The sequence below is a fragment of the Eriocheir sinensis genome, chromosome 4, assembly GCF_024679095.1.
Source record: "Eriocheir sinensis breed Jianghai 21 chromosome 4, ASM2467909v1, whole genome shotgun sequence".
In the NCBI taxonomy this organism is placed as follows: domain Eukaryota; kingdom Metazoa; phylum Arthropoda; class Malacostraca; order Decapoda; family Varunidae; genus Eriocheir; species Eriocheir sinensis.
The window spans coordinates 20,723,473-20,738,075 of NC_066512.1; the positions used below are offsets into that span (position 1 = coordinate 20,723,473).

The 14,603-nt window shown below is 43.4% G+C and overlaps 1 protein-coding gene across 2 annotated transcripts in view; it reads left to right on the forward strand.

Moving 5' to 3' along the window:
- LOC127009800 (angiotensin-converting enzyme-like) overlaps positions 1 to 14,603 on the forward strand; it is a 53,286-nt gene that overhangs the window by 37,215 nt on the left and 1,468 nt on the right. For both annotated transcript variants that reach the window (XM_050883157.1, XM_050883153.1), the window contains exons 3-12: positions 3,954 to 4,112; positions 8,346 to 8,517; positions 8,988 to 9,131; positions 9,461 to 9,652; positions 11,713 to 11,980; positions 12,227 to 12,334; positions 12,846 to 13,038; positions 13,395 to 13,561; positions 14,156 to 14,278; positions 14,391 to 14,551. In XM_050883157.1, the coding sequence (XP_050739114.1) occupies positions 3,954 to 4,112; positions 8,346 to 8,517; positions 8,988 to 9,131; positions 9,461 to 9,652; positions 11,713 to 11,980; positions 12,227 to 12,334; positions 12,846 to 13,038; positions 13,395 to 13,561; positions 14,156 to 14,278; positions 14,391 to 14,551 (1,687 nt within the window). The remainder of the gene's footprint in view (positions 1 to 3,953; positions 4,113 to 8,345; positions 8,518 to 8,987; positions 9,132 to 9,460; positions 9,653 to 11,712; positions 11,981 to 12,226; positions 12,335 to 12,845; positions 13,039 to 13,394; positions 13,562 to 14,155; positions 14,279 to 14,390; positions 14,552 to 14,603) is intronic.

Genomic DNA, 14,603 nt, shown 5'->3' on the forward strand with positions numbered 1-14,603 from the left:
GTGATGCTCAACAGACTCAACAAAAGGTACAGAGGAGGCAAGGCACATCTACCTCGGTCTCTCTTTCGAAATAAGTCATAATTGAGAGATATAGAATGGCGCACTTTAAAACCTAATGGACCTATGAATATCAGCGCGCACACACACACACAAACACACACACACACGAAGTAGGGTAAAATCTTGAAGCGTAACGAAGGACAGAAGCAATCACACTACACTTTTTTTGGGGGGGGGCTACTTCTCTCCCCCCCTCCCCCTCCCCCTCCCTTCCCCCCTCACACATACAAGGTTTTCGTGTACTATTCTATGTTCCGCTCGATATTCTATGCGTGTGTGTGTGTGTGTGTGTGGGGTGGGGGAGGGGGGATACCATGTCATTTTCTGTTTATTTTTTTAATGTTTTTTTTTTCTTTTTATGTCAACATCTGAGGTTTGTGCCATTGTCAGGAAGTGGCGTGTGTGTGTGTGTGTGTGTGTGTGTGTGTGTGTGTGTGTGTGTGTGTGTGTGTGTGTGTGTGTGTGTGTGTGTGTGTGTGTGTGTGTGTGTGTGTGTGTGTGTGTGTGGTCTTGACTTTCACTATCACAAAACAAACACACGTCACCACACACACACACACATCACTATCGTCACCATCATCACCACAATCACCACCACATCCTCCCTTTGTCACCATTCCCCTTTTCTCCTCCCCCTCTCCCTTTACAAGCCTAGCCCAACCTCTACAACATCCTTCCCTTATCTTAAACATCTCCACCCTTTTCTCTCAACTAATAATCTGTTTCCTCTTCCCTCTAACTCTTCTCTTCCATATCTTGTCTTTATCCACCTTCCCTCTATTAATTCCCTTCCATATCGCGTCCTTATCTTTCTCCCCTCTATCCTTGTTCTTCCATATTTTGTCTATCCCTCTTTTCATTGCTCTTCCATATCACGTCTCTATCTCTCTCCCCGCTGTTCTTGTTCTTCCATATTTTGTCTCTATCTATCTTTTCATTGCCCTTTCCTTTCCATATTTCGTCTCCTTTTTCTGTTATCTTTCATTCCTCTTTCTTGCTCCTTTTCCATGGCCTCCGTAACCTCCCGTGGCCTTTCCTCCCACTAGCATTGTTTCTCCCTTTCACTCTTTTATTCTCCTTGTTCTCCCGCCCTCTGTGCCAGCACCATTCGTTTTCCGTCTATCCCCTTCGTCTCTCTTAGCGTCCTCCCTCTCCCTTATCCCCTGCCCTCTCTCCCAGCACCCTTTTTTCTTCCTTTATCCCACATCGGCTCCCTTCCTGTGTCCTCCCTCCCACTTATTTCCCTCCCGTCATTTCCTTCCCATCGGCTTCTCCCTCTTTATCTTCCTCTCTACTACAGGAACTCTATCACCGCCTCAGAAGCTGAAAAGATTACGCAATCGAACGCAAGGACAGTGTGTGTGTGTGTGTGTGTGTGTGTGTGTGTGTGTGTGTGTGTGTGTGTGTGTGTGTGTGAGAGGACATTGATATCTTGGCAAATTTCACACTCCTTGGTATTGTCGTGCAGAAAAACGGTGGGTCTCGTCAAGAAGTCTTATGGCGTTGTGGCCTGGTCCACGGTGTTACGGAATCGCTCAACACGAGTATATGACGTTGTCGATATCTGTGTAGAAGGACAAAGATTCGGATTTCCTAATCGCTTGTGCTCCTATCAAGCTATGATTCTGAGACATGAACACTACATAGCAAATTGGAGAAGATGATTGATGCCTTTAGTGATACGTGCCTACGCATAATCATGGGATATCGCTGGAATGACTGTCAAACCGGCGACTACTCCAACTGATTCAAGGCTTATTACCTGCAAAGTCCGTGAACGCCTAATATACAGGCATGTGGCACGCTGCTCAGAAGCCGACCCTGCTCATCGTGTTGTTCCTTTAAGAAACAACCCCGCGTGGAGGAAGGCAAGGGGACGCCCACAGATTTCGTATATTGAACAAGTCGATAGATCCAGCCATAAGGTACTTGGGATGTGAAGCTTGGAGGAAAGGCAAAAATAAAAGTCATCGCTCAGACACTCCCCTCCCCGCCTCTCCTTACTGCACCATTTATTCAGCATTTCCTCCCGAGCGAGTGTTTACCGTCCGCCAATGTTAACAACCTCGGGAGACGCACGCACGAGGAGGCAGGCAGGGGTTGTTGTGTTGCAGGCTGTGTGGGGCGTCCCTGTGTGCCGCTCCGTCCAGGCGATGCGGCTCGTCACAATACATCAACACGCACGCACTCGAAAGGAAGAAAAAAATGGAGTGCTGAAGGGACAAGCGCGACAGTGTGTGAAGTTTGGCTGCATGTAAAGAAGGAAGACACACACAAACAAACAGGCGTATAAACAAACAAACAGAGAGATAACAATATGGTCGTCCTATTTTCCCCGAGGTATTGATGTTCATGCACCATTATTTGAGTTTTTTCTTGTTTTCCTCGAGTCGGGTTTTTTTTTTCCGTAAACAATAGGTACGAAATCATTAAGTACCGCCACCACCACCACCACCACCACCTTCACCATTACCTGTCACTATCATGGAGTACTACCACCACCACTACACTATCATCATCATTATCATCATCACCATCAGTCCAGCTAAAACACCGTGAAGGAAGTAGCCAGCCCGGTATATTCACGCACAGTTGGACGAAGTTTAGCAGTTGGATGTGTATGTCTGTACAGAATCCGTCATCATTATCTCCACCACCACCATCATCATCATCACTATCATCACCATCAAAGGCCCTGAACACTACCACCAAGGGAAGGGAAAAGGAACTAAACCGTGATTCCGTTTTCTTCCACTGTCCATCCCCCGTTTTCTTTTCCCTTACAGTTTTCGTTTTCCTTCTTCCTCTTTTCTATACCCCCTTCTCCTTAACCTTACCTCGATTTCTTTTTTGGGGGGGCTTCCCTTTCCAAATTTGCCTCTTCTAATGTTCCCTTCCCTTCCTGTCCATTCTATACATCAATCTTCCTTTCCATCCCTCTATCTTTCATCCAACGTATCACTCAGCCCTTTCGTCTTATTTCCCTCCTTGATTTTTTTTTTTTTATGTTCTTCCCGACACTAGCTACCCTTTCCTTACTCTTCCTCAAGTTCTCATTCATAACTTCCATCAACCTTCCTTTTCCATTCATACCACTTTCTTCTTCCACTCATTTCTGAATCCGCTCAAAAAACTTCTCCCTCGTTTCCTCAATTATCTTTTTTTTATCGGCAGAAAAAGCTTGCATTCCTATTTTGTATCTACTCTCCTTTATTTGATATTTTCTTTCTTCCTCCCATGTTTTCTCTCATCTCCTATTTTGTCTAATTCTCATCCTTACTTATATCTTTTTTTCCTTTTCATTTTATCAATCATCTCTTTTTTTGCCTTATTTCTCATCTCTTCTGTCATCCATTTTCTCTTTTCATTACTCCCATTTTCTCTTACATTTCCTCCTTCGTCCTTTCTCCTGTCCCATTTCCATTACTAAACCTCCATTCCATTCATCTCCCCTTCCCCAACTAGCACAAGAAATGGAGTGTACTAGGTTCTCATCTCTTCTTTTGCCTGTTTCCTCTCTAACTTCTTTCCATGACTCCCATTTTCTCTTTCATTTCCTCCTTCGTCCTTTCTCCTGTCCCATTTCCAAAACTAAACCTCCATTCCATTCCTCTCTCTCTAGCCTCCTCACTTATTTCTCCTCCACTTTTCCTCCCGTTCCTTTTTCCATTACTACCACTATATCCCGTTTTCTCTCTCATTTTAAGTCTGCTCCGTTCCAATACTAAACCTTCATTCCATTCCTCTCTCTAGCCTCCTCTCTTATTTCTCCTCCTCCCTTCCTCCCGTTTCTTTTTCCATTATTCCCACTATATCCCGTTTTCTCTCTCCTCCTTTTAATTCTGGTCCGTTCCAATACTAAACCTCCATCCCATTCCTCTCCCTCCCTCCAGCTGGACCAACAGATAGAGTGGGCCAGGTTCCATCGCAACAAGTGGACGGAGGCAACGAGATACGCCTGGAAGAACTTCACCAACGAAAACGTGAAGAGGATGTTCTCGTTCGTCACCGTCCTGGGCAAGGTGGCGCTTCCCAAGGACAAGATGAAGGAGGTAAGATGCGAGAATGAGATTAAATGTAGAAGGTAAAACACAAAGATAAGATGTAGAAGGTAAGATAAGGATACGATGAGATGCAGGAGGTGAGACACGGGAGATAAGATGAAGAGATAAGATGAATTCCAGGAGGTAAGGTATAAGGATGAGATGAGTTCCAGGAGGTGAGATACTAGGATAAGACACAGAAGATAAGACACTAGAATACGATACAGGGAGTGAGAACATGAGGATAAGACGCAGGATACACGAACATGACATGACGATAAGATAAAGAAAGCAAGAACATGAGGATAAGACGCAGGAGGTAAGAGATAAGTTAAAGATGATAAGCGAGAGGTGAAATACGAGAATAAGATAATATGCAGGAGGTAGAACACAAGGATAGGATAAGATACATGAGGTAAAGCATAAAGGTAAAGTGGAGGAAAAATAAAGATGAGAAAACCAAAATAAACAAAGATAATGGTGAGATGTGTCGCAAGATGGAGAGAGGAGAAAATACGAGGAAGAAGAGATAAACAAGTAAACAAAACAAAACAAATACATATAAACAAGTGAGGACAAGAGGATAAGATGTAGGAGGTAAGATACAAGGATGAGATTATATGAAGAAGGAGGCAGAACTAAGATAAGACGTAAGAAGGAAGAGCAAGAGAACAAGATGCAAGAGATAAGATACAAAGATTAAATGACATCCAGAAGATAAGATATGAGCACAAAGATGAGATACAGGGAATGAGAGAGCACAGATATAAGATGAAAAAAAACAGACCAAATCCAAGAGATAAAAAAAGAAACGTAGATTAGATGCAGGAAGTAATTAGACACGAGAATATGAAGATGCTGTAGGTAAGAAAATGGGAGGAAAATAAATTAGAGGGTTAGTGGAAGTAGAAGGAAAAAGGGAGGATGGAAAAGCAGGAAAAGTTGGAGAATGGGAAGGATAAGGAAAAAAGAACGAGGAAAGCAGAAAAACAAGATGGAGACGGAAACAGACAAGAAGGAGGAGGAGGAAAAATATAGACAAGAAAAACAGATTAGTGAAGATGAAGGAAAAGTTGGGAGGATGAGAAGGGAATGGAGACAAAGAAAGATATAGAGATCACAAGGAAAAAGGAAAGAAATGAAAAAGTGGAAGTGTATATGAGACGCAGAACAGTAAAAAAAAAAAAAAAAAGAGAGAGAGGACAACACCATTAGGGACCTTCGTATATATCTCTTTCACCAGTCCACAACATCCTAAAACAGGCAATTACTACGTATACAGATGGGAAGGATGGAAATACGTAGAGAAAAGGTAATGGATGTAAACGTAAAATGAAAGATACATAAAAATAAAGGAAAATTATTATTGAAACGCATCTGCAGTAAGTACAGGGAGCTACAAAGGGTTGATAAAGCACAGAAGGTCCATAAAAAGACTAATAATGGAGAGGATGGTGTTAGAAAAAAATGTATGACGATGGTTGATGAAGAGAAATGTACGAGAGAGAGAGAGAGAGAGAGAGAGAGAGAGAGAGAGAGAGAGAGAGAGAGAGTGTCCATAAATGAAAGAAAACGTAATTATCAAGACGAAGAAAACGGAAAAGGTGAAAAAAATATTGCAATGTCAGAGAGAGAGAGAGAGAGAGAGAGAGAGAGAGAGAGAGAGAGAGAGAGAGAGAGAGAGAGAGAGAGAGAGAGAGAGAGAGAGAGACACAAGACAGGATACGACAAATTGAGCAATGAAGGACAGGTGAAGGTTACGAACAAGATGGAGAGAAAAAAAATACGTGACACCTACGTTTTTTTTTTTCCCACAAGAACACGAACACGTAGAGGACAGGAAAAGCATCGTCGTCTCCGCTCGACTTAGGGAGATTATTAGCGACCAACTCGTTAACGCGGGGGTGTGAGATTATTAGCGACCAACTCGTTAACGCGGGGGTGTGAGATTATTAGCGACCAACTCGTTAACGCGGGGGTGTGAAATTATTAGCGACCAACTCGTTAATGCGGGGATGGGAGATTATTAGCGACCAACTCGTTAATGCGGGGATGGGAGATTATTAGCGACCAACTCGTTAACGCGGGGGTGTGAGATTATTAGCGACCAACTCGTTAACGCGGGGGTGGGAGATTATTAGCGACCAACTCGTTAACGCGGGGGTGTGAGATTATTAGCGACCAACTCGTTAACGCGGGGGTGGGAGATTATTAGCGACCAACTCGTTAACGCGGGGGTGGGAGATTATTAGCGACCAACTCGTTAACGCGGGGGTGGGAAGTGTTGGAACGTTCTCAGGACACCGTGGAACAACGAAGAGGAAGGGAGGAACATACGTGGAGCAGGAGATAAATGAAGAGAGATAAATAAACAAGCACACAAAGAAAACAAAAACAATACATAAGAACAAAAAAAATACATGTAAACAAAAGACAAAAAACAAGCAAAATAAGGAGGAAGTGAGGAAAATAAGAAAAGCAGGAAATAAATGGAGATATAAATAAACAAGCAAACAAAATAAAACAAATAAACAAGAACAAAAAAGTACAGATAAACAACACATAAAAAAATAAAGATGAAAAAACAAAATAAACAAAGATAATGGTGAGATGTGTCGCAAGATGAAGAGAGGGGAAAATACGAAGAAGTAGAGATATATGAATCGATAAGTAAACAAGTAAACAAAACCAATACATATAAACAAGACATAAACAAGAGACAACAAAAAATAAACATAAAAGACAAAACAAATAAAAAAACGCATATGAACGCCAATAATAACCCGCTAACCAACCGATCATAATTACCAACTAGAAGACCCAATGATGAACAATAATGAATAAATGTCAAAAGAATTAATAAATAAGTGGATGAATAGATAAACGCATGACAATATAGGAGGCAAGAACATGTGATAAGGTAGGAAAAAATAAGATGGAGAAGAAGATAGAGGAGGAGGAAAAATATGGACAAGAAAAAAACGGATTAGAATGGATATGAAGGAGAAGTTGGACAATGAGAAGGAAATAGAAATAGATAAGACATGTGGAGATCAAAACGAAAATGGTGAGTGAGGATGAAAATATGGAGACGTATATGAGAGATGAAGTTAATGAGTCACGAGGAAAAAATAAAAATGTGATACTTATAAAATCAACTCGAGTGTTTGCAGTCGAGGAAGTTATAATGAGTGACACGTCGGAAAATAAAATGTAGTATAATGTAATGAATAAAAACATGACAATATCGCAGGAAAGAACATGTGATTAGGTGGTTATGAGTCACGAGGTAAAAAAAAATGGGGGTACTTAAAAAATCTATTCAAGTGTTTGCAATCGAGGAAGTTATAATGACAGTGATACGCCGGAAAATAAAATGTAGTGTAATGTGAAGAATAAATAAACAATAGATGATAATATCGAAGAAAAGAACATGTGATTAGGTGTTTATGAGTCACGAGATAAGAAAAAATGGGGATACTTAAAAAATCTATTCAAGTGTTTGCAATCGAGGAAATTATAATGAGTGATACGTCGGAAAATAAAATGTAGAATAATGTGAAGAATAAATGAATGACAATATCGAAGGAAAGAACATGTGATTAGGTGGTTATGAGTCACGAGATAAGAAAAAATGGGGATACTTAAAAAATCTATTCAAGTCTTTGCAATCGAGGAAATTATAATGGCTGTGCTACGTCGGGAAAAAATGTATTGTAATGTAGAGCACTTAGATATATCGATGAGGTTGTTTATGAGTTCCGTTTCCGCAAAGACGAAGGAAGTTGCTGTTTAGCGTAATGACTTGGTGTATTATTTCATCGTGTTATCTTTTTCTTTCAACAATGCGCAGAAATTGTTAAGAGATCTAAAAAATAAAATAGACCTTTGAGACACTCCACACCATGGTTATTTATCGCTTATATTTATGTCAACTCTAGAATGGTAAGTAGTAGAGCCATGACAACAACAACAACAATAATGATAATAGCCGATCAAACCAGCTAGCAAACTTCATGATAGATAACAGTGATAACAAAAATAATAACAATACCAATAACCATAACAAAAAAACAATCGGAATAACAGTGACAATAGTGATGATCATAAAACAATAACATTACCAACAACAGTAATAAAAAAACGCAACAAAAATAATACAAGTAAGAATAACAATAAAAATAACAATACTAATAAAACTCCCCCCCCCCTCCTTCCCCCTTCCCCCCTCGCCACGACCAGCTGATGGAACTTCTGCAGGACATGAAGACGAGCTACTCCACGGCCAAGATCTGCAGGTACGACCCGAGGCTGCGGACACTCTCAGGCGGCGACTACGATTACTACGGCGACTTCGAGGCCACGGGGAGCGAGAACGAGATCCCGTGCATCCCTGTCCTGAGCCTGGAGCCTGGTGAGTGGGTGGGAGGGAGGGAGGGAGGGAGAGGGAGAGAGGGAGTGAGTGAATGAGAGAAAGAGAGAGGTAGACAGGCAGACAGACCGACAGGTAGACAGATACAGACAGACACAGGTAAAAAAAGGGTTGGAGGGAGGGAGGGAGAGGGAGAGAGTGAGTGAATGAGAGAAAGAGAGAGGCAGACAGACAGACAGACAGGCAGACAGACAGATACAGACAGACACAGGAAAAAAAAAAAGAGAAAAAGAAAAAAGAGAAAGAAAAAAAACTTCCTTTCATTCCAGAACTAAGTAAAATTATTGCCCCAAAACAAAAATAAGTGAAAAAATGGCAAAAAAAAAAACATCTCACCGCTCCCTCCAACCTAATCCCGATCATATAAATCAATATAACAATGACAAACCGAACTTAAAGAATGACAAAACAACAACGTATAACCCTTCCCTCCCTTCCCTCCGCCCCTCCAGAGCTAACCAACATCATGGCCAGCTCCCGGGACCCCGCCGAGCTGCGGTACGTGTGGCGGGCGTGGCGCGAGGTGGCCGGCAAACCTCTGCGTCAACAGTACCTCCGCTACGTCGAGCTGGCGAACGAGGCGGCCAGGCTGAACGGTAAGGCTGCGTGTGTGTGTGTGTGTGTGTGTGTGTGTGTGTGTGTGTGTGTGTGTGTGTGTGTGTGTGTTCGAAAGATATGCCCTATCCCTTTGCCCTTGAATCTAACCACGACTTTATAATTTCATCCATTCAGTTTTTCTATTCCTCCATCAACCGAATTTTCCTCTCTGCCTAGTCCTCTGCTCTTTCACCCCTTCCCCTCATCTGGCCATCTATTCTTTTTTATAGTAAGGAAGAGGACAGACTAAAAAATGCACGTTAAAAATGCTGTTTCAGATAAAAACAGGAAGAAACAAAGATGACGCTTCCAAACCGTGTCTTTCCAGGCTTCAACGACGCCGGAGAGTTCTGGAGGAGCGACTACGAGATCGACGACTTCAGCGAGCAACTGGACCTTCTGTGGGAGCAGCTGCGGCCCTTGTACCAGCAGCTCCACTCCTACGTCAGGGCGAGGCTGGTGGAGCGCTACGGGGAGGAGGTAGTGCCCACGAACGGCCCCATCCCGGCACACCTCCTCGGTAAGCACTTAAAAGGATCAGAATCGGTTTTAAGGGATCGAAATCATTCTTAAGGGATCGGAATCGGTTTTATGGGATCGGAATCGGTTTTAAGGGATTCGGATCGGCTTTAAGGGACCGGAATCTGATTTAAGGGATCGAAATCAACCATTAAGAGATTGGAATCGGTTTTAAGGGATCGAAATCAATCTTAAGGAGTCGGAATCGGTTTTAAGAGATTGAAATCGTTTTTTGGGATCGAAATCGGTTTTAAAGGATCGAAATCGGTCTTAAAGAATCAGATTCGGTTTTAAGTGATCGAAATTGGGTTTTAAGGGATCGAAATTGGTTTTAAGGGATCAAAATCAGTTTTAAAGGATCGAAATTGGTTTGAAAGAATCGGAATCGGTTTTAAGGGACCGGAATCGGTTTAAAGGGAAAGGAATCGGTTTTAAGGGATCGAAATCGGTGTTAAGGGATCGTGGCTGCGTGTGTGTGGCTTGTGAGTTCTCTATTAATCATTATCATTTGTTTTTTTTCTCTGTTTTTAGTTTTATCTCTATTTTCTAGTTATTCCGATTTTCTTCATGATTGCATTGATGTTGTATTTGTCTACTCGTAAAAAAAATCAATAACAGCGAGAAAAGCAACAACAACACGAGCATATTTCTTGTTTCTAAAGGCATCATGACCTCACTAACGCACTAATTTTCTTGTACATTTTCTCACATTTAAGTTGGCAAGTACTTCCACCCTCACTTCGTCTGACTACACCAACAACACTTTACATACAGACAAATAGGGGCAGTAACTAGCGGGCTTTTTTTTTTTTTCATTATTGTTTTCTATTTTTAAGCCCTTGAGCTGTCTCCTTTGCAGTAAAAATAAAAATGAAAAAAAATAAAAACATGCGCAGCGGGAGGCGGTCGATCACATTATTTCACTTTCTAATTTACGGCTTTTATACTTCGCGTTTCCTCTTCCGCTTCTGCTGATTTCCATCCTTGAATTTAATAGCCAAATTATTTTTTTTCGTACTTTATTAGCACCTTCCTTCATTAAAACGGATTATTACACACACAAAAAAATCATGTCATATTTGCTTTGTTTTCGTATCGATGTTTTAATTTTCCGACTCCATTTTATTTTCGTGGTTAAATGTTTACACTTTTTTATTATTTTTCCCTTCGATTTACTTCACCTCCCTCCTAAGATTGCACGCTTGATTACTACACACACAAAAATCATATTCGCATTGTTTCCTTCTCGATGTTTTAATTTTCCTACTCCATTTTATTTTCGTGGTTAAATATTTACTCTCTTATTTTTACCTTCGATTTACTTCACCTCGCTCCTAAGATAACCTCCGTGCAAAAATAAAAAGCCTGCTATCATGTTATATACGTTCTCTTCTTCTTATTCAATGTTTCTTTTTTTCTAGCTTCTTTGTTGCGTGCCTGTCTATCATTACTTTTTTTATCCGTTCGATTTGCTTCAGGCCTCGCTCAGAAGACAAACAAACAACCCCCAAAAAAGTTCGTCCTATATTACTTTGGTGCTAACTCATCTCAGCATCACCGCCAGTCACTCGTGTCTCCTCCTCCTTCTCCTCCTCCTCGTAACACACTTCATCACCTCTCCCTTCACCCTTCACCTGTAAAATATATCTACCTCTTCTTCCATAGCTCCCATAGTCCACCAATACACCAAAGTTTTTTCTCTATTTTTTATGTCTATCTATCTGTCGCCTATCGCTAATATTATTCTCCCCAACACATTCCTCCACTTGTCTCTGTAATCTCGTTTTCTGGTTATTTTTTAAGTGCTGTCTATGGCGCTGGTAGACTCTCTTGAGGTACCTCTTAGACGACCCCAGTCCGTCAGTGGCGCAGGCGAATTATATTTATAGTGGCTGCTGTGATGTGTGACTCTTGTTTGGCCAATGCTGCCCCCCGGTGCTCCCCTCTACCTCCACGACTTCACAAATAGCCCCAAATTAAAAGCTTTCTTCCCTCACTTCTTCCAGTTATACAATAGTTTGACTCAATCCTACACCAATTAAGACCAAGATCCTCCCGCAGGTAACATGTGGGCACAGACCTGGACCAACATCTTCAACTTCACCATCCCTTACCCGGGCCGCACCAACATCGACGTCACCAACACTCTGCGGGCCCAAGGTTACCGCCCGATCGACATGTTCCGCCTGGCCGAGGAGTTTTTCACATCGCTAGGACTCGAACCCATGCCCATCTCGTTCTGGCAGCGGTCGATGTTTGAGAAGCCGACGGACAGGGAGGTGGTGTGTCACGCCTCCGCCTGGGACTTCTGTAACGGGTTTGATTACAGGTGAGTTTCAGGTGTGTCTCTGTTCGCGGATTTGGGTTTCATTTTTTTCTAATATCTCTCTGATCTCTTGATCTATCTGTCTATATATTTATCTACCTATCTACGTCTATTTATATCTATCTCTTTCTCTATCTGTCACTGTATTTGTCTGTCTCTATTTCTATTTCTCTATCTCTATCTATCTACCTGTGTATCTTTGTATTTCCACCTTACGTAAAATGAGTGTGTGCGTGTTTGTGTCTGCAGAATCAAGCAGTGCACGGAGGTCAACATGGAGCACCTCTTCACCACGCACCACGAGATGGGTCACATTCAGTACGACCTCCAGTACCGCAACCAGCCCTTCATCTTCAGGTGGGTGGGTGGGTGCGCCTGGTCCTGCAAGCTTTCTCTTTCTTACAGCGACACAGCTTGTTTTTATATTGAGCATTACACTCACGACCCCTTTGCAAGTCTGGTATTTAGTTGTCTATTTGTGACGAAGTAGCGACACATCTGTTAGTTTGTAATGATGGTGTATTATAACAGAGAGCGATCTATGCTTTGAAGAACACGTACTTTTATGCAGTGAGGAATCTAACTTATTCACAAACTGACTAACTACAACTAACTACTTAACTATTAACTATCAAACCAACAGCCTAACGCATCATTCACCCCCTCCATTTAGCTTTCCTCCCCACAATTGACCTATCTTTCGGCCACTCCTCTTGATTCTTTGTAGGGGCAGTGGGTAGCGGGCTTTTTTTCATTATTGTTTTCTTCTTTTTTGCCCTTGAACTGCTTCCTCTACTGTAAAAAAAAGAAAAAAATCACCATCATGTCAACCTAATTCCTAACCCATCACTGTGGTTGCTCCTGCCAGGGACGGCGCCAACCCGGGCTTTCATGAGGCTGTGGGGGACGTGATGGCGCTCTCCGCATCCACCCCGCGCCACCTGCAATCCATCAACCTCCTCACCAACGTGGACGAGACCTTCGAGACCGATATCAACTACCTGTACGCGATGGCCCTCGACAAGATAGCCTTCCTGCCCTTCGGATACTTGATGGACAAAGTAAGATGGTTGTGGTGGTGGTGGGAGGGGGGGGCAGTGGGAGGGGGTTGTGGTGGTGGAGGAGAGGCGGGGGTAGTGGCGCAGGGGTCGGGGGTGTTGGCAGAGGCAGGGGAGGATTGAGTACGAGCATCCTCCGTGGTTAAATTTCACACACCTGACAATAACCTCAATTACAGACTCTTCCACACTTTCTCCACTTATTCTCGTGTGATTACGGGCAAAGTTAGAGCAAATACGAACACCTTGAGTCACCCAACTCCATCACCCCCTTACATCATCAAAGGAGACTGACCTTGCACAGTGACATTATACAGCAACTAACAGGGCCGCTCAATGCCTACTTCCCCTCCCCTCAGTGGCGATGGGAGGTGTTCAGCGGACAGACCACCTCCTCCAACCTCAACGCCCGCTGGTGGGACATGCGGCTCTCCATTCAAGGGGTGGCGCCGCCCGTACCCAGGAGCGAGGAGGACTTCGACCCCGGCGCCAAGTTCCACATCCCCGGCAATGTGCCCTACGTCAGGTGAGGTGGACCCGCTCAGCCGCTCTTAACTAGTTTTCTCTCTCTCTCTCTCTCTCTCTCTCTCTCTCTCTCTCTCTCTCTCTCTCTCTCTCTCTCTCTCGAATTAAATCTAGAAAAACTACTAAAACAAAACCTATTAGAGCATACGTATCAATTTGGATCGTTTTCTTTCGTCTTTTCACTTTCATCGTCATTCCCTCTTTCTTTGTTCTCCTCCTCCCTCACTCTCACTTCTCCACTTCATTTATCATTTATTAACGCCGTCTCCTTCCACTTTATCCTCCCCCAACGACCCCTTCTCCACAATCTCACCATCTTCCATCATAATCACTCCTTCACTCCGTCATCCTTCTCATTGAGCACAACCACTCCTCCACGCAGTCATGCCTTATACTTTTCCTCCGTCACACTTACGCCACTCCGTCATCCCTCCCACTCCATCACAGTTCTTCTTTCACTATGCTGATTGTCATACAAACTAACTCGTCATTCCTCCTCCCGCCCTCTGCCAAATCTCAAATCATACTTCCTCACCATCATCCGCCATTATCTCTCCTCCTGAGTCTTCCCCCGTCACATACCCTCCTCCGCCAGGTACTTCGTGAGCTTCATCATCCAGTTCCAGTTCCACGCCGAGCTGTGCAAGGCGGCGGGGCACGAGGGACCACTTCACCGCTGCGATATCTACCGCTCCCGCACGGCCGGCAGACTGCTCAAGTGAGTCGACCCCCCACCACCACCCTCTCCCTCAAGTGGATAACGCACATACGCACCCACGTCACATGATCCTCAGACCCAAAGCTCACATCTCCTTGCCTCTCCCCCACAGAGACGTGTTGTCCCTGGGCAAGTCGCGGCCATGGACGGAGGCACTGCAGCGCCTGACGAGTGGCAAGACCAACAAGCTGGACGCCCAGCCCATCCTGGAGTACTTCGCGCCGCTACAGTCGTGGCTCGAGTCAGAAAACCGAGGACAACTCATCGGCTGGAGTGAGTGACGGGCGGCACACTTCGCTCATCGTTTTCTTGTTTTTATTTTTTA